Source organism: Uloborus diversus, chromosome 1, assembly GCF_026930045.1.
Source record: "Uloborus diversus isolate 005 chromosome 1, Udiv.v.3.1, whole genome shotgun sequence".
Classification (NCBI taxonomy): domain Eukaryota; kingdom Metazoa; phylum Arthropoda; class Arachnida; order Araneae; family Uloboridae; genus Uloborus; species Uloborus diversus.
The window spans coordinates 76,981,104-77,001,259 of record NC_072731.1 but is presented as its reverse complement, the minus strand read 5'-3'; the positions used below and the strand labels follow the sequence as shown (position 1 = coordinate 77,001,259).

The following is a 20,156-nucleotide window of genomic DNA, read 5'->3' as shown; positions in this document are numbered from 1 at the left end:
CCCTCTCCATACATTTCATATGGAAACATTATTTTATGCTAAGTTAAAGTTAGAAATCGAGTATGTCCATTTTCCAAGATCGATGATGCACCTCCTCTCAAAGTACAGCACCCCCCCCTCCACCAAATAAAATTAATCCTCACCCCCCCCCCCTCCTTTCCCTTTTATTTCAAGTAGAAGTATTATTTCATGCAAATCAAAAATGCATTAAATCAGAACTGTCCACCCCATAAGAACAGTAGCTCACCTCCCAAAACGAAATTATATACTAAAATATTATCCTTCCCCCACCCCCTCTAATGGTGCACATTTGATTAAATGACCAGAAAAATTACGCTGAAATGTTTTTTTTTTTCTTTTTGCTTTCAAATGATTTCTCCTAAGCTTCTAACAAAAAGTTTTCGTTATCAAGATGTTTTTTAGAATCTAGATCCTCAGCAAACTCGTTATTGTTGCAGCTATGTCTAACACAGTTTGTGCATATAATTGAGCACTTCAGTCCAATTTCAGACTTTTCAAACATTCACTATATCCAATGAACTCCTCAGAGCAAGCACAAGATTTGAGACGCAGAAAGTCTGCAGAAGGCTTGACAGTTGTAATAGGACGCAGATTATATTTCTGCGGTGCTTTCTTTGCATCCATCAAAAATGACACTAGCTTTCCCATACTTACAAATTACCTATACACTGCATTGCTGGCATATTTCCTTGAAGTTTACAGATCATTACCAAAAATATGATCAAGCAGGTATCTTCCATCTATTACATATGAGGCAGTGAGAAGCAAAGGGATGCAAGTGGAAAAATTAAAAATTTGGAGATAACCAGTACAAATGGTTGGTGAACCTCTCCTCTATCTTGAGGCAAGAGATGGTACTAGTAGACTTGGTATTTGCTTCTATACAGCATAATTTTGAAAAGAAAATCAATGAAAGCCTACCTAGGATCTTATCTTTAAACGCGTTTTATTCAAAACTTGAAAATGTTCACTTACATCCCTTTGCATCTCACTGCCACATATATAACACCAGCTGTTCGTTCTCTGATGGTGGATGAACCTTTTGCTTCAGCTAATAGCACTTTAACTATACAAGATTTCTTTCCTTCTGAAACCAGATTCATAGAATACTGATGGAGGATCAGCGCATAACTCGTACCAGAAGTTTTTAACAATTTGTTATTCCATCTTTACTGTTCATACCATTCGGTGTAAAAGATGGTTTGGGCTTACACATCTTTACCAATAGTAACTAAATTACTCTCCTAACAGAAGCTAAGACATGACTGTTTACCTCCTTTACAAAGAAATGCCACAAAATTGTTTGCCTTTCAATATCCTTTGATGTTACTACCCGAACGTTTAAGGTCTCATCGCAACTCACCTTATCATAAGCGAGCAATACCACTACCAACTTAAGAGGGAAGAAACTTCTGGGGGCTTTAGAAACAGATTGTGATTTCCAAACTGGGAGACAAAAAGGTGCAAATATTTAGCATTTTATTGTTGTATTGCTCATTGCTCTCATCAAGACTTGTTCTACCGTTGAATCACTACAGGTTCTAGACCACCTGAATTTGTCACTGAGTTAGATCGTTGTATAGCTGATGTTTGATGTGATCAAATTTTTTTTTATCGCATAATGTACTCAAAAGCTTGAGATAGTGTTGAAAGTATATGTCTGCATATTTAGCATAATTCACATAACCAGCTGAGTAAAAGAGAGATAGCTCGGCGTTTGCAAATGGGAGAACCCCCACCGACTTAGAGGGTGCAGAATTGCAGCATTGCCCATCTCACTATTGGCAATTTCGGTTTGTCCCTCCTTACGGTGATGGCAAAAGATTGTAGAATAGTTGAAGTTTGTTAATCAAGAAGAAGTAGGGAAACTTTGGTCAATTTGGACTTTTTTTTATGCTGCACAGGAATTTTGTTTTCCAGCGCTCTAAACAGTTTAACAACTCCAGTCACAAATAATTTGGTTACTGAGCTCGCTTAGATCTTTTAGAATTATCATTCTGACATTACTATATCATTGTGTGGCATTTTGTACTTCGGAAAAGTTTAAATCAGGGAAATTTTTTCGTAAACTTCACTGCAATAGTTGATTTTAGAATGCAAATTCAGGGTCCCCCCCCCCAAAAAAAAAGCGATGATGCACCCCTTAAGTGTGACGGAGTATCCATCCAGAATAAAAGCCCTCAAAAAAAGAAAGAAATACCCCTTGAAAAAACTGTCTTAAAAATTCCAATGACGCCAAGCAGCTCCATGACCCCCCCCCCCCATCCCCCCCCCCGCCGGTGTACCCCTGTTAATTAGAATTTTTTTCTGTGAGAATTTATTATTTTACTATTATAGAGTGGTTTCTGCGAGGTTTGAGAATTTTTTTTAAGTAATAGAAATTTTTTTTAATTTAAATAGAGGATTATTTTGTCCCCCCCCCCTTCCCCCCAAAACCCGAAGCGCAAAGTGCTTGGACTTTTTACCCCTTCTTGCTGGAAGGGTAAGAAGTAATTTGCAACAGGTTTCACTTTTTTTTGGGGGGGGGGATGTTTGGGTTTGGCCATTTTTTGGCCTAATTTTACTGTACTATAGGTGCAAGTCGCGACTGTAGGACAGATGGGAGAAAATCACTCATCATCAACCTCCCTTCATTGTTAACTTTAGTTCGACCATTTTTCGAGTGAATGCACCATTTCCGAGCGAAACTTTTGTTCATTGTGTTTTTTCTGTACCTTTCATACACTCCCCGTTAAAAATCTATATGTTTTAGGTTTTCTTCCAACAAAAACCGAATCACAGACCGCAGCTCACAAGTCGGTCGCGGATTTTTTAACTTCAGCGCACCTTTGAAATTTAAACATAAAAACAACAACGGGCAGACGGAGATATTACCGTTGTGATGGGCGGATGTCGACTGAGATGCCGAGCACGCAGACACCAAAATTTTTGCGATCGACGTGCTCCTGACGGCTTGAGACGGAAACGTTCTTTACTTTCTGAATAGCCCTCGTTTGTTTAGAGCAGCGTTTCTTAATTTCTTTGATTAGTAGAATCCATGGTGTCTCGGACATTTCGCCTCCGCGAAAACTGGCCTCCGAATTTGATGAGTGGGTACCTCCTCATGTGCTGGGCTGGGTGTCTAGGGACATTTGCAGGATATTTTCCTCTAAATTTTTCCTTAACCGGCTCTTTTTCTCCTACGCACCAAAACAACCCTAAAGAGGGTTGGCAAAAGAGAAAAGTTGTTTCCAAGCATGAGATCCCCCCCCCCCCGGCCGAATGTAGAATGATCTCAATTTCGTAGGGGTTGACATTACTGTAGCTTTATCAGTATGAGTTTTGTTGGCGAAAAGAAATGAAACGTAAGTCGTCTTAATTTTGAAAAAAGCAAAAAAAAAAAAAAAGTCGCATCTGGAAAAAAGTTTTTAACTACCTTTTATTATTATCATTTTTCCAGTTTCAAAAATCATTGTTGATAAAACCGTGGCAAAACTTGTATTAAAAGCGTCCAAATATCTCCTTTTGACAGAGCTGAGATTAGAATCGCGATTTATAGACCGACTAACAGATCGTTATCACTAGGGGTCTAGCTATCAAGCAGTTTTGCCACCCTCGGCGAAAACGGGAGACGCCGCCCTCTCCCCAAAATAAAAAAATATCCTTTTTTTTTTTTTGTCTTAACAAGCCTCATTCGACTATTTAAATTATCATATTTCTTGAGGACAGCAAGGACATTGGAAGTGCACTGTATTTCTAATAGCAATAATGATAGACGAGCGATACTATTTAACGAATGTCTTCATTTTAATATTATCAGTCCATCGCAATTTTTTTAGAATAACCATTAGCCTTAATAAGAAATTTATTTCTTTGTCTGGTACAGAATTCGAAAGTCGGATTACTTTGTAACAATTTTTCTCCTCCCCCCCCCTAGTGATTTGATTTGTATTATTAATTCAACCTCCCTGATCAGAGGTCTATAAAAATTCAGTCAGGTGGAAAAGAAAGCGGATTCTGAATGTTCTGTGCAAAAAAACAGTAATATATTAACAATAATGACAACTGAAGCAATATACCTACATTCTTTAAAAAAAAAAAAAAAAAAACATTTAATTTCAAAATCTTCACATGCTTTGAAAAATCATCTATTGAAATCTGATTAAAAGAAAGAAAAAAAGCTTCCACCTACAATTTTACTTTATCAAAATTCTTTCATTATATTGAATAAATAATTTCAATTAATATCATTTGCTAATGAGTTAGAAATAAATATTAATGTAATGATTTCCATTAAAGTTTCCTGACTGGCAGTGTTTGCTGTAAACTGACCAGACTCATTATATATATAGATTAACTGCGTTGCCCGGCTTTCCCCGGTCCACCTTGAAAATAAAAATTGTGTCAAGTGACGTATATTCAACAACCAGGCTTAAATAAATAAATAAAAAAAAAAACATCATGCAAAATTTTCCTCCCAATCAATGACGACAGATATTAAAATACTTTAAAGAAATTAAATCAAGAAAGATAGATTTAAAAAGCGTAACCATGGAAAAGCAAAATAAGATAAATTTAAGGAATTAAAATGCGAAAGAAAATGATTAACAATTTGAATGGAAATAAGATTTTTTGAACTTAATTTAAAAACGCTTGTAACTTTTTTCCTTTCGAGATAGAAGCTTAGTTTTCGACCGTAAGTCGAGATAGATCTGGAGTAAAAAATGTCGCTTTTTACAATGGGTGTCAAAAAGAAAACTGTGGTACAATTCCTTCACTTTTTATTGATAGATTTAATAAAGAAAGTAGTGCCTAAATTTCAGCTAAGTCTAAACAAATTTGAGCTAAGAAAACAAATAACCCCCACCGTAAGTAAGTTAGAGCGTTGAAACGCATTGCGTAGAACGCGGAAAGTTCTACTCCTTCCACTGATACATAATATTAATATGTGTAAGTAATTTTTCACCCCCATGTTCGGGAATTTATGTGAAAATTGGGCCTAAATTGGAATAAAAAAAGATTTATTCATCGAATTTTTTTTTCGAACCGGCGAGTTCAAACACACAGACGCTTTTTGGTGACTTCATTTTATACTATGTAGAGATAAAATTGAACTCCTGAAATATAAAAATAGAAATTTAAAAAAAAAACTGAAAGCTGCATCTTATGTCTCAGTAAGGACGTATTAAGGCGCTATTCCATAAAGAAATGAACAATTTGTCCCGCACATATCGTTTTGTTATGTCATGTTTTACATGTCATGTTTTACATCAAATAGTAATTTCAAAGGGTAATGAACACAATTCTGTTGAAATTGTTGTCAAAAACTTTGTTTATTACCTTTGAATTTTAATACTTTATAACAAAATACGTGAGCTGTCACGAGATGAATAAAATGACGACTTTTCCGTAGAATTGTCCCGAGTACGTAAAAACTAAAAGGCAGCAAGAAAAATAATGTGTAATAGTTTTAAAAAACTAAATGAGCAAGCTCTTGAATCAAAATGAACTATAGAGTAAAAAAATAACCTTTGAACGTCAAGTATGTTCAGCAGCGAGAGGATGCCCCTTTCTTTATGCGTTTTCTTTAACTATTAACGAATTGCATCTCAAGATCAAATTATGAATGTTGCGCCCACGGAACAAAAGTGACTCATCTGAAAAATTTGAAAAAATGTTCTAATCATTGATTTAAAATCTAAACTTAATGCTCTTTCTCACCACAAAATTCGCGAGGTGTGTGGCGACGTATAAACGGTATCATCAGTGACACGTACTAGTACAATTTCATAGTTTATCAGAAGACTGTTCGTACTTCAAATATACAATACGTATTACTTTAGACTAAAAAAAGTCAAACCTTGGTTTTCGCCCTATGCTGGAACCCCCCCCCCCCAGTGTGTCAATTTTGTTTTCGGGAAGCGATATAAGTAAAAGTATGAATGTTTGTGCGTATAACATACGTCGCCTCAGAGCAGCAGTAAGATATCGTAGTGTTATTTCTGGGATTTTATATCTAAATGTTGCTCTGAGGCGACGATATATATTTTTTTTTTCTTGATTTTCACAATATTGAAGGAGCAGTCTTGGAAAACGATATAAGTAAAAGTATGAATGTTTGTGTGCAAGCATAACATAGACAATTTTTTTTTCCTGATTTTCAAAATATTAAAGGAAAAGTCTTTACTACACTAGTTCTGAATTATAGAGCAAAGGACGAGTTGAGAGAGGAAAATTCTAACCCTAAGAACAAGAAACAATTGTGTATGAACAAGGTGGTGCATCTAATTCCCCAATTGTTGTACATACATTCTTTAAAAGATTTTAAGAGCCGAAGAAAGCATTTTGCTTTAAAACTACACGTTGCTTCCTGGAAATGTTTTTACAAATAGCTTCAGGAATTTGCACCTGCCTTAACATTCTAGAAGCATTCCAGCTTAATCTCTAAATACTACTATTGAATCCCCCTAGGTGGTACTGATAAGGCCTTCACCTACAAAAGAAGCAGTCTTTCACGAGTCTTAAAAATATTTTTGAATGACATTTTAGAAGATAAAATCAATCTCTTAACAACTGAAAATGTGAAAGTATAAGTGACTTTTCTGACCTTTGAATTTTTAGAGGTCGCAGGTAGATCCCTAGTATTATATAAACAGCCAAATATATTTCCCAAATATAGTGTTTCTCGTCAAATCATGGGGGGGGGGGGGGTACTTCCAGATAAAAGGGCACTTTAAATATAAATTTTGTAACATAAAGGCGTTTTTTACATTTCTGTACTGCATATGCCTTCAAACCGAAGTATTTTATACAAGTAGTTAAATTTCAAATAATAAAGAGCTTTTTTACGGTTAATTCGAAAAAATTAAAAAAAAAAAATGAGGAAATTAAAATCTATTCAAATTAAATTCTTGTGGACAGGGAGGCAAGGGAGTTTCGTTTCAGTTTTCGTTTCTTGCCTAAGCTTTCTCTCTCACGCACAAAGAAAAAAAATTGTATTTTGTGATTTTGTTTTGAAAAAACTTCAAAGGGATAAGGAAGGCGCTTAATGTTTACTTAAAAGGGACAGGGCGCTGCGCCCTCCTAAAAATACACTACAAATATCAGTATCAAGTTTAAGAATAAGAAACAGCTGTATTTTTCTTCTTCTTTTTTTTTTTTTTTTTTTTTTTTTTGTCTAATTTGAGCTTAAAACCTTTCTATTTCTATCAGCTGGCATATCCTAAAGACATAACAGCGCCTGGGCGAAAATTACCTGCCGCCCACTACCAAAAAATTGCTTATAATATGTTAAATATTTATACAATTTATAATTAAGCATTGAGTGCTGATCATCCTAAATTTACTTCTATTCAAAAGAAAAAAAAACATAAATCCTGGCGCTGATGGACTTTTAGGTTGATAAAATTACTTGTAACTAATTGTTTTTGATAGTAACAACTATTAAAAAATTAAAACAGAACTACTTTTACAACTGGTTTTAATACTCGCAGCTTTTTACAGCATAACAAATTATTATGAAGGAAAATTGATAAATTTGTTTATACAAAACTTATTAATTTAATTTTTAGCTAATATAATTTATTTGATGGTTGAATTATAGTTGAACAACTTTCCAGCATTATACCTTATGGCATGGAGCAAGAAACTTGTGTTTATAAATATTATCAATAATCACTGAATTTGCCAATAATGTCAGTATTTGATATAGGGTTGGAAAGTTTTCGAGTTTTCGACTAGTTTTTGACATGTCATGTCAGAACAGGTTTTTGACGTCAAAAAACGAACTCTGAATATTTTAAATTTTTTTTCTGTAAAAGTTTTAAATGTGTAAAAGTATTTATTATAGATTGGGCAATGGCTTATACATTTTTAAATATGCCTATTTCATACGTTTACAGAAAAGGAAGAGGACCCTAAAATGGTAATATTGAAGATGATATCGAAGGGTTGGTGCGAAATATTTTGCTAACTTGAACTAAACAGTTTTAAAAATAGCACCTTCTTTTCCTTTTATTTTCATGAAACTCTTGAATTTGGATCAACAACAGCAATCTAAGTAAGTCATAAAATAACGGGAAAAAAAGAGAAAAAATAACAGGATGGAAATGAAATTGTGATTGTTAGAATCTATATTTTATGCACTAAAAATAGTAAAAATGCTTGCGAATATGAACTAAAAGTTTTAAAAATCTGCCCTTATAACACCGCACGGCAAAAAAAAAAAAAAAAAAATCTTCAAAATGTTTCTGATATAATTTTTACCGATTCTTAAGCAAAGTGACCCTGAATCCAAATATGACCACCTTTTCCTCCTTCAACATTGTCGTACATTGTAATTATTGTTACTAGATTCTGCTTACTATCTGTACATAATTGGTATCTTAAGTTTAGTTTTTAATAATTTGTAGGAGAATGACGAGTCACAGTTATTGTAGTCATTGTGGGGTAAATTATATTTTAAATATTTCTACTTTAATCTTTAGCGATGTATGTTTATAGAAAAAGACTCTTTTTCTGTTTTAGAAACTGTCGTATGCAATAGCTATAAATAATACTCTTGACACGTATTATTCTTTTATCTTCTAATGCCATGAAATTATTAAAACGAACATTTGCTAAATTTACCTATTCCAAACTGCTAAGTTGAAACATCTTCATTTATTTTTTAGTTTTATTTGCAATTGTATTGACCGCTAATTGTATTTTCTGGAATTCAAAAATCTAAGTATAAAACATCAATTTAATTTTAAATTTCTGACTTGGTAGTGGAAAAAATAAGAAAAACGTATAATACAGTCCACTCGTCTCGCCTAAACATTTAAATTTATACGAAATTTTTAAATAAAATTATAAAAAATATTCACTTATATTTCAAAATAGTAAAATTAATGAAATACAGTGAAGCACCGTTTATAACGTTTCTCTTTTATGCGGTTTTATCAATTATACGTTTTCAAAATTGGTCCCTGCAAAGTCTAATACACATTAACCTATACCTATTATACGTTTTTTCGTTTGTACGCTTTTTTCATACAGTCCCTTCAAAAATGTATAAGGGGCATTCCACGGTATTTTTGACATTATGTCGAGTCCGTAACGTGACCTTTTTTTGCCATAACTTTTTAACTTACCGTTTGATTTGCAAATTATTTTAAATTGAGCTGGTGTGTTGGTAGGAAAAGATCAAAATAAAATAATATGGTAACCAAACAGTAAATTAAAAAGTTATGGCAAAAAAGGTCACGTTACGGACTTTACATAAATGTCAAAAATACCGTCTAATGCCCCATAAACGGTGCTTCACTGTATGATAAATTTTGGCAGAATTAATTCGCATTCTTATTGGCAACTTTTTTCTCTGCTGAAGCCATTCGGTCAAGAAATTCTCGCCAAACAGGGAAGAGGTTACCAAAATCCTGCACGCAGATTTCAGCTCCAACGGTGTAGACAAGTTTTCTGCTTGGTTAGGGGAAGAGCTTCTTCCCCCAATGGTGCGATCTCAGGTCAGTCCGAAGAAAAATCCTTTTTAAAATCCCTACCAAAGCCAGGGTCGGACTGGGTCCTCAAAAAGGCGCATACCCCAATTTTTCTGAAGGCGCATGCCAATGGGGGGGGGGGGGGGGATCGCGGAAAGGATATAGACGATCATTTTAGAGGAGCGATCAGTGGCGGATCCAGACGATCCTGTTGAGAGGGGCAATTGCTTAATTCATTAAGGGGGGAGGGGGGGACTAATGAAAATAAAAATTTTTAAAAAGTTAAAAATTTGTAGCATGTTTTTTCCCCCCGAATAATGTGTAATGTGCTTCGCTCAAAGAATTTGAATGAAAATTATAAGTGTTTCGAGTATCACACACACAAGAATAAAAAACTGAAAAAAGAGTTTCTAATTATCTAAATTAAACCTTTTAACTTTTGATTCTTTTGAAAACTCGTGAAGTTTTTTCAGTTGTTATTCAGGTCCTCAATTGTTTTTTTTTTTCCTTATAAAAGAAAGGTTGCAGCAACAAAATGGCATCTCTTTTTACCAGTTTACGTACCGAACATAATATAATGAAATACTTAAATTGCATTTGTAAATAAAATTTGAAGATAGTTTTGGATTTGTTTGTTGATTGCGTTTTGTTTAATATTCGCGCAAAGGAAGGAGTGTTTGCAGGCTTTCTCCCGAAAATTTTTGTTCGGAACGCATTTTTAGACTATTTGGAGGTTAACAAGTAAAAGGGTGGTTAAAGGGTGGTGGATTTAAAAAAAATTCCGGAACGGCATCCCCATCCCGTTCCGGAATTTTTTTTTAAATTTAAGGATATATTTTCGAAAACACAATTATTTGCTATCTTTGTGTACTGGAAGGAAAAGATGAGAGACATGAGTTCTCCCCAGTTGTTTTATGACAGCTTCAAAAACGCAATGTTAGTGTTGCTAAAAACCAGGGGGTTCGGGGGCTTACCCCCGGAAAATTTTTTTGTAATTGAACTCCTAAAAACGCAATTGTAGACCATCTTTGATGATGTAGCAGAAGACATGGGGTTCAGAAACTTTTCAACAGAAACTTTTCGATGTTAGGAGTTCCAAAAACGCTGTTTTAGACAATCTTTGAATGATATTGAAAGATGAGGAAAGAAAGACGGAAAGAAAGACCTGGGGGCTCTCCCATTTTTTGAAATTGAAGTCTCAAAAACGCAGTTGTAAGTCAATTTTTATGACGTAGGGGGAAGGAACGGGGTTTGGAACTTTCCATCGGAAATTGTTGGAAATTGGAGCTTTGAAATACGATGGTTAGCCATCTTTGGTAGCGTAAAGGGAAGGGATTGAGTCCGGAGTAAACCCTCAAACTTTCAATATTGAAACTTCAAAAACATAAGCTAGTGGGTCTTCTTCGACGTTAGGAGAAGGACTCGAGATTGAGGGCTCTCCCCCGGAATGTTTTCGGAACTGAAGTTCTAAAAAACGTAATTGAATGCCCTCATTAACGACATTTTCGAAAACGTTTTCGATTCCGGCGATTTTTTCGAAATTGAAGCTCCAAAAATTCAAAAGTTTTGACAATCTTCGATGGCATTGGAGAGAGGGGGTTGAGAAACTTTCCCCTGCAAAATTTTCGGAATTAAAGTCATAAAAATACAGTTGTAGGCGATTTTTTGTGTTGTGTTGGGGTGGGGGGGGGGGGAGTAAGAGAGAGTTTGGTGACCTTTTCCCGGAATTTTTTTAACACAATTTTAGACGATATTTGTTTATTTGGGAGAGGAGAGATTTTTTGGACTTCCCATTGAAATTGTAAAAACTTGATTGTAGGCCATCTTTGTAAACATTTAGGGGAAAGCACGTTTCACTAGTTTTTTCAATCAAGTGCCAAAAACGGCAATTTAGAAAAAATAATGAATAAGTACATTCCGTGTTTCTGAAGTCGCCAAGGGTTTGATTTCGCATCTTCTGAGAGATTTTTTTTTCACTAGGCGACATTGATGTCAAGTGGTCATTATGTTATAAAATGCACTGCTACATATCTATACGAAATTCAACTTTTCCACTATGAAATTCCTTAAAACTAAGTGCAGAAAAACTCACTGAAAAATGCCTAGACAACTGCATTCAAACGGCAACCCCTACCGACTCTACCAACAATAATAAACTTCTTCATGTAATTCAAAAATGCAGTTTTAGACTAACTTCGATGATGTTAGAAGATGAAGAGGGAAGGTCTAGTGGCGTTATCTCCAGAAATTGTTTTTTAATTTCAATCTTAAAACGCTATTGCCGTCCATCTTTAATGACGTTAGGGGAAAAAATGCGATTCGAAACTTTCTTCCAGAACGTTTTCGAAATCGAAGTTCCAGAATAGGCAGTCTTTTTGATTGAAGATTCGAAGGTCTCTCCCTTTTCTTTCTTTTTTTTTTTTTTTTGAAATAAGAGTCTTAAAAACGCTCTTGTTGGTCATCTTTGGAAAAATTACGGAAAGGGAGGGGAGATGGGATAGAAGGAACTTTTCTCGGCAATTTTTCGAAATTGAAACTCAAAAAGAGGAAAATTTTAGACGATAACATTAGAAAAACCGGGCTCGGAGGAAAATTTTCGAAACTTCAAAATGAGGGGAAGGTATGGGAGCTTTCGAATCAATTAGAAAACTTCGTTCTGAATTTGCAAGACAATTTTTTTTTTTTTTTTCCAGCGAAGGCGTTTGTATTGCATTTCATCTTAAAAAGTAGGAAGGGCGCACCTGCCCTCGGGCAGGTTGGCAGGCGGGCCAGTCCGAGCCTGACCAAAGCGTCCCCCTTTCTAAATAAGAGGCGAGTTCATCAACTGTCAACTCGGCTTTCCCATTGTTCATTGTTAAGCACCCCTCGCCCCATTCATATTGACAGTCCGAGGCAAGATGTCGCGGAGGCGAAATATGGTATGAATCGAATCCATTTTAATGTTCACTTTTTCCGTGGAACCCCTGGTTTTTCGGCATTAGTTTGCAGTGCCGTAGCCAGGGCCTAATTACCGCACAGGCCTACTAGACCTGGGCCTGGGTCCCCCTCTTCTTAAGGAGCCCCAAAATACTTTTGAAAAATATGCATAGCATTACAACTACAAGGAAAATACACGCTTTTTAGAAATTATAGTTAAAAAATAATGACTTGTTAATTCGAAAAAAACTTTTTTAAAGAATTCTTTTTCATTCTGACAGTAGCGAATTTACCATGTCACAATTGAGAAAGGTCCCGAAGGAGACTCATTAATACTCATGATAAATGATTTAAATAGTTCTAAGACAGACAAAGAAGCCCCCAAAAATGCATTCCGATTGGCATCCAAACCTGTAAATCAACCGTTGCATTCCGCTTTAGAGCTTTCAGAGCGTCTACAAATTATTGTAGGCCTTGGGCCTATCTTTAAGTTAGTCGGGCCTTGGGCGTGGTCAGGATTCGGTTTCGGAAAGGCCCAGGTTCCTACCTCAAAGAGACTATCACATTAACTATTCGTTATTAAATGGCTAGTTAAATAGACTTGATCGTGCTTATTATTGATAACTGGTAATTATTATTTGCTACTGTAAAATACCAATACACTCGTAATTGTGATTTTAAAAGGAATAAATAACCTCAGAATTCATGCATTAGTTTTATTATTAAAAATGTTTCTTTTTTTTTATTAGGGGGAGAAATACTGATTTATTTTACCTGCAATAGTGTTAAGAATTCTCTTAAATTCACACAGAAACATTATTTTGAAAGTTAAAAAGAAACATGTCTCTTATTTTAAAGTTATTTATAAATTAAAAACTTTGATGTTATTGTGTGTTGATATTAGACAGAGCTAGATCAATTAGACACTTTTGATCAGTACTGCTCCTTAAATTGGAAATTGGTTCTTCTTTCTCGTTAAATGTTGAAATTGTACTCTCAACTGCTGCCATAGTTACTGGCTGGTATCAAGAGTAGAATATTTGCAATCGACGTCAAAAATCGTAATTTTAGGCAATAGTTGGTAATGTTGTAAAAAAGAGGTTTGGATTCCCCCCCCCCCGAATTTTTTTCAATATTGAAATAATTTATAACTATCTTTGGAAACCCTTTATAAACTATCTTTGGAGATATTAGAGGGTCAATGACTTTTGGATTTTTTTAAAAATTGAAGTTTTTAAAACGCAATTTGAGAAGGGGGTGTTTTGGGATTGATCTTGGAAAATATTCACAGTCGAAATCTAAAAGACAATTTCAGGGTGTTTTTACAGCCTAACATTTGCATTATTTCCGGCAATAAATAAAGTTATTCCTATAGTGGCTTACTTTGTTGAGTAATAATGTTCAGATTAGTATGCGAAAGTAAAAGTAAATTTATTCTTAATATTGAAAAGGCATTATTTTTATCGATTTATTAAGGGACAAACTTTAAAAGTGGGAAAACAACGCATGCAAGTCTCGTGGAACCCCTGAGAGAATTCCATGGAACCCTGGGGTCTCGCGGAACACAACTAAAGAAATGCTGGTTTAGAGGATATTAACATGTTCTTTCGCTAAGCTATTCAACTGCTTCATTAATTATTAAGGTCACCGAGGCGCTATATCAGTTAAACAGAAACTAGGGGCCCGGCCTCTGGAGGAGCCCAATTAGGAATTGGAATAGTGCAGATTGAAGAGGGAAACCTTAAGGGAGGGAGACTCCATGAAAAAACTGTCAAGTGGCTTCAAGACTAATTGCTTAAAGTTTTGTTTCCTTTCGTACCTGTTGATCCATCTTTTGCCCAATATCCAGTTGAGCGAAAGCAGTCCTTACTCGAGACTCACAGGCAGAAGAGACGTCCCGAAAATCCTAAAAGAATAATGCAAACAAGTATAGGTGAAAATAAACTTTTAAAAACCGATCATAACTGAGCCACGGAGTGACTGGAAGCGGAAACAGGACACTTCATTTTGTAATAGGTTGAATCAGCCCGAACGTGCGAGCAATGAAATTTTTACTTTTAGCGTTTCTTTGCTAATCCTACCAATGACAAAATGAAGTATTCTGTTTCCGCTTGAAGTTCATTCGCCATCTCTTCGTCGCACAATTTTAATCAAATCAAAGAATGCCATCAAAACTCTTCTTATGATATATGTATTTATTTACCTTAGTGACAGCTTGAAAGAAGATATCTCCTGATATTTCTCCTGCAACGAGGTAAATAGGTGCGCTTGCAGCTATTGCACCCTGGACGACATTGGGATACTTAAACCGCATATATGCAGCAAGCATACCACCATAACTGTAAGAACACAACACTAAATTATTTGAACAGAAAAATGACCTAGTGTAGTAGTGAACTTAAAATGAATGAAATAAAGTAAAAATTTGCTAACAGCAGTTCAGAGGTTAGCAAAATGAGCTTCGTCATCAGAGCAAAACAAGTTCACAACAAGCACGAAGATGGACCAGTGAACAGCAATTTTCATGATTGTTGGGAACGTCTCTGCTTTGTACTGATAGAGAGACTTGTCTGCAAGCCTCGAAACATTTTTTTTTCTCCTTCACTGGTACAAACAGGTTCAACTCACCAGTTGTCAATTTTTTTTAAAACTTATTTCCACTGGTCCTTGAGTCAAAAAAGCTTGAGAAACGCTGTGATAGGTGACCATTAGCAAGAAATTTTACTGCAATATAGACGAAGAACAATTCCAAATTTCTTAAGAAAAAAATCTCCAATTTGTTTTAAAGAGATTTAAGAATTGTTTTTTAAAACGTCTTAAATCGCGTAAAGAAGTTTGAAATCGACTTTTTGGGGATTTTAAACCTTTTAAAGTTTTTAAAAGATTTAACATTTTGTAGACCAATTTTAAGAAGTCGCTTTATAAATTTTAAATCACTGATACCATTTATTTTAAAATGTTCTAAAAACTACTGCTTTAAATTGTTTTAAACAGTCTTTATACCGACTTTATGAAATTACTAATTTCATTGATTGGTTTGTACGCTCTACCTGTAAAATTAAAATTGTGTCAGATGACCGTTTTCAAAAATCAAGCTAAAGCAAAGGAGAAAATAATAATGTAAAATTCTCCGGCAGCGTGTAGAAAAGAGCAGTTTTATGACTCAACATTTAAATGTAGACCTCGTTGTATTATTTTTTAAATTTTAATTTCAAAAATTTAGTCATTGTTCTTAATATGCGTAAGCGTTCCGATTTCCGGTTTACGGACGTAGACAACAGCAACGCATCACTCAACTATTTTCATCCGCGTGGGAAGGGGGAGAAAAAGCTCATATAAATTCCCGATCATCAAAGGACCTCAGTGCCAAATTTGGCAAACATCCGTTGTAAACTGTGATTTGTATAAAATGCAAACACACGCACATACAGCCATTTTACATATAAGAAGATCGATTTTGCTCACCTTCCTCCAAAAGCAATGACAGGGCACTTCTCAGCTTTGAAATTACGTTTGAAATTCTTCAGAAAAAATGCGTAGTCAGCCAATGCCTGACTTACACTCAATAAACCAATATTTGAGCCTTCAAAACTACTGTTGCCAAATGGAAGGGACTTGCCATAGAATCTCTGTACGGAAAAGAAAACCATAAATTTGATGCAGAATTTATGGTTCTGAATGATAATTTTGAAGACAGGCAATTTGTACCTACAAATTAGATAGTTGCGTGAAAGTTCACTTCCAGCCTTGTGCCATTGCACGACACAAAAGCCGAATAAACAACCGTGCACCTTAAACAGAACTATATATTTTTCGTGCTGACTTTGTAGTCTAAATACCCTCGCGTCCAAAATTAAGGCCATAAATATGTTGAGGAGGAGAATATTCAACGCATGAACCGGCCCTCGAGGTCTTCGGATCTCAATCCTAATGAACATGTTTGGGATGGTCAAGGAAAAGCCTTTGCTCAGCGTAACCACCCTGTCGAAGAGTTAAAAGCCACGTTTTTGGAAGAATGGGCTTTATTGACCCAAGCATTTATTGACACCCTCAAAAACAGTATGGAAGTTCGTTGTGAAGCTTGTATAACAGTGCACGGTGGTCACACTCTACATTAGACAGGCTTTTTCCGAGATAAATGCTTTATCTCTGATTCATAATTTAACATTTTTTGATACAGCCTATTTCTTAATTTCCAATACAAATATTTTCCATGTTGTTATATGTTCCCTTTCTTTCTGCCAAATTCCGTGGCAACACAGAGAATAGTTTCTCAGTTTCCACAGATTTTAGGTTTTTGACCTTAATTTTGGACATGAGTGTATTTTGTTGTTTGTCCTTCACTCAAAATGACTTAATTATTTTTATTTAACATTAAATATTATTAAAAAATATATAAAGGAACCGTTCAAAATATTACTAAATCACTATTAGTTTTAAAAATGAATTTAATCTTATTTTTAAAAACAAGGGTTTGAGAGTGCATCCCCTTGCACCCCCCCCCCCTCCCACCAACACTTACAGACATAAACATAAATATAATATTTTTCATTGTGAACTTTGTAGTTTTATCATTTTGTAGTTTGTTCTTTGTTTGAAAGGAATTTTACTTAATTTATTCAGTATAAATAATAATGTATTTTTTAATTAAAAAATATCAGATTAATATTTTTCCACCCCTCTCCTACACCGGTCCTGCTGGCGCTCATGCGTGTGGGAGACGTCATTCAGATCTTGTGCGATGTGCCATTGTAGACAAGTGCCTGTCGGCAATTGTAGCAAGTGCATCCCTATTGCCAGCGCTCATGCGTGCGTATTGGGACCTCATTCAGTTCTTGAGCGATGTGCAATTGTAGACATTGATGTATCCTCATTTCCTGTGCAACTGTAGCCTTTGATGACTCGAGACGTCATTCGCTTCTGGCTCTTTCATGTCTCCTGGATGTCATTCATTTTCTGTGCTACTGTAGATTTTGATGTCTCTAAGACGTTATTCTTTTCCTGTGCCATTGTAGACTTTTGTCTTCGTAGACGTCGTTTATTTCATGTGCCATTGCAGTCCTTGATGTCTCTGAGACGTCATTCATATCAAGTGTTATCGTGGACTGACGTTTTCCGAGAAGTCATCTATTTCCCATTTCAGCGTTTCTGACGTCTCCTAGACGCCATAATATAGCATAAAGTAAGAATCCAGAGATACTTCAACATATCATACAAGTTAAGCGCAGCACAAATAAAAAAGTTCTGCATGCTTGCTGAGTTAACATATCATAAGTTATTTGGTTTGTGAAGGACTTCTCGTTTTCACGCATAATAAAGCTTAATCAATCAGCATTTTAATATCAACCCAGATAAGGTGATGAAACGTCCCCAGCTTGTAGTCTCTACATTTAAAAATATGCAGAGACCGTACTATTTTATGACATTTGTCTCCACTTTTTAAAATTCATCCAAAATTTTTCATTAAACCCTTTGGAGCATTCCAGCGTGACGTGTGTGACATTCAGACAAAGGTTTTGATATGTTTGCATATGGAATCACATTTATTCCAAATTTCATCCAGAACGTAGCATTACTTCTTGAGATATCGCACTCACAATGGGAGGAAAAGAACGTTCGATTGCGCCACCCCCTTTTCAGCTGTTGATGCCAAAATAGAATCAGCTCTTATACCCTCTAAGGGCTAGTCGATAAATTTTTGTTTGATTCCGTTCATTACTTCTTGAGATACAGCAGTCACAATTGACGACAAAAAACGTTCTATAGCTCAACCCCCGTTTGGGCTATTGACACCAAAATTGAATCAGCACCTGTACCTATTAGGGGAAACATATGGACCAAATTTTGTTTCATTCCGCCAGTTACTTCCTGGGTAATAGCAAGCACGCATAACTCAAGAAACGTCCCATTGCTCCACCCCCATGGAGGAATTCGCGCCAAAAACCAATGAGCACAACTTCACATAGGAGCACTTATGTGTACCAAATTTCGTTCGATTTCATGTGATAGTTTTTACTGTAGAGCGGCCACAAAAAAACTGATCACACACATACGTGACACACACACGGACACACGCACAGATAGACAGACATTTTCCGAAAATGGTCGAAATGGACTCAACACACCTCAAAACGTTCGAATCCGTTAAAATTCGAAATTCGAAAATTTGAACGAATCCAATACTTTCTTTTATATATTAGACTAGCAGTACCCGCACAGCGATGCCCGTGCTAAAAATTTAATGGAAATCCATTGAATAAAAAAAAAATATACGCCCCCTCTGATGTGAAATGATCGTTTTTCTTTGCATAAAATTCGTACACACCTTTTTTTGAAAAAAAAAAAAAAAAAACTATTTAAGTTTCTTTGGAGTTTAAAACTTTTCGTCAAATCGTTAGATTAGATTTACAGTTGCTTTAAAACTCTATTTAGCGAGTGAAGCGGTTTTACTGCAATTTAAAATATTTCGCCAAATAAAAAAAAAAAAAAAAGACATCAAATAATATCTTTCAAATGTAAAAATAATTCCGCAGCTCTATTGTTTATCGCCACACTTGCCCAGCAACCACGCTATCATAATCCATCCGTCTGACGAAAAAAAAAAACATCCCCTGGAACATTCAAAAATCATCGTCAGAAAAAAAGAAAATGTCATACAAACAAATCGTAAAAACAAATCGAAAGTTTCTTTTCTTTCAAAACAAATCGCCAAAACAATGAATTACATTAACGGTTGCCTTAAAACAATAATCCTAGACTGAACTGCTCAGCGCCTAACGTGCCAAGCGACCACGCCACCGGAACCCAGCCCTTTTGCAAGTGAAGCGGATGTTTTTTCTTTGGCAATAATAAATGTTTCGCCAAACAAACAAAAAGGTATAAAATCACATTAACAGTAGCTTTCAAATCTTTATATATTAAAAGCTGCGTTGCCCGGCTTTTCCTGGTCTACCTTAAGAACAAAAATTGTGTCAAGTGACATATATTCAACAATTAATTAAAAGAATAACTTAATAACTTAAAGAATAACTTAAATAAAAGAAAAAAAAAACACCATGCAAAATTACCCTCTCAAACAATGACGACAGATATTAAAATACTTTTAAGAAATTAAAATGCGAAAGATGGATTTTAACATATGGGAGCATGGATGGGGCATAACCATGGAAACATGAAATAAAATTAATTTAAGAATTGAAAATGAGAAAGATGGAAGTAAACAATGGATTCAAAAAGCGTTACCGTGGAAACGCGAAAATAAAATGGTTGACAACCTGAATCAAAATGACATATTTCGAAATTGATTTAAAAACTCTTGTAATTTTTTTTCCTTTGAAGATAGAAGCCATTTTTTTCGACCACAGGTCGATAGATATCTGGAGTAAAAAATCTCGCTTTTTCCGATGCTGTCAAAAAGAAAACTCTGAGACAATTCCTTCACTTTTTATTGAAAGATTTAATGAAGAAAGTAGTGCCTAAATTTCAGCTAAGCCTAAAAAAGTTCGAGCTAAAAATGCAAATAACTCCCGTCGTATTTAAGGCTGCTCTTCAGTGGGAAAGAAAAACCATCTCGCTTGAAAATGGGCCTTTTCTTTAAACGAAAGCAGTGTACATCAGTGAAGTGATTGACACTTCAACAACCAATAGAACGAGCGGTGGCCGATGAAAGTGTGGATCATGTGACCTGTCACATTTTGCAAGGGGACAGACCGGACGCTCCCCTGCTGTGCAGAGTAGTCGAAGGAGGTAATAGCTGACGGC

At 35.3% G+C, this 20,156-nt stretch overlaps 1 protein-coding gene across 1 annotated transcript in view; it reads right to left on the bottom strand.

The window, feature by feature from the left end:
* LOC129230484 (dipeptidyl peptidase 2-like) overlaps positions 1-20,156 on the bottom strand; it is a 76,741-nt gene that overhangs the window by 16,441 nt on the left and 40,144 nt on the right. The window contains 4 exon segments of the mRNA XM_054864888.1: positions 14,215-14,238; positions 14,241-14,301; positions 14,599-14,734; positions 15,861-16,024. Coding sequence (XP_054720863.1) covers positions 14,215-14,238; positions 14,241-14,301; positions 14,599-14,734; positions 15,861-16,024 — 385 coding nt within the window.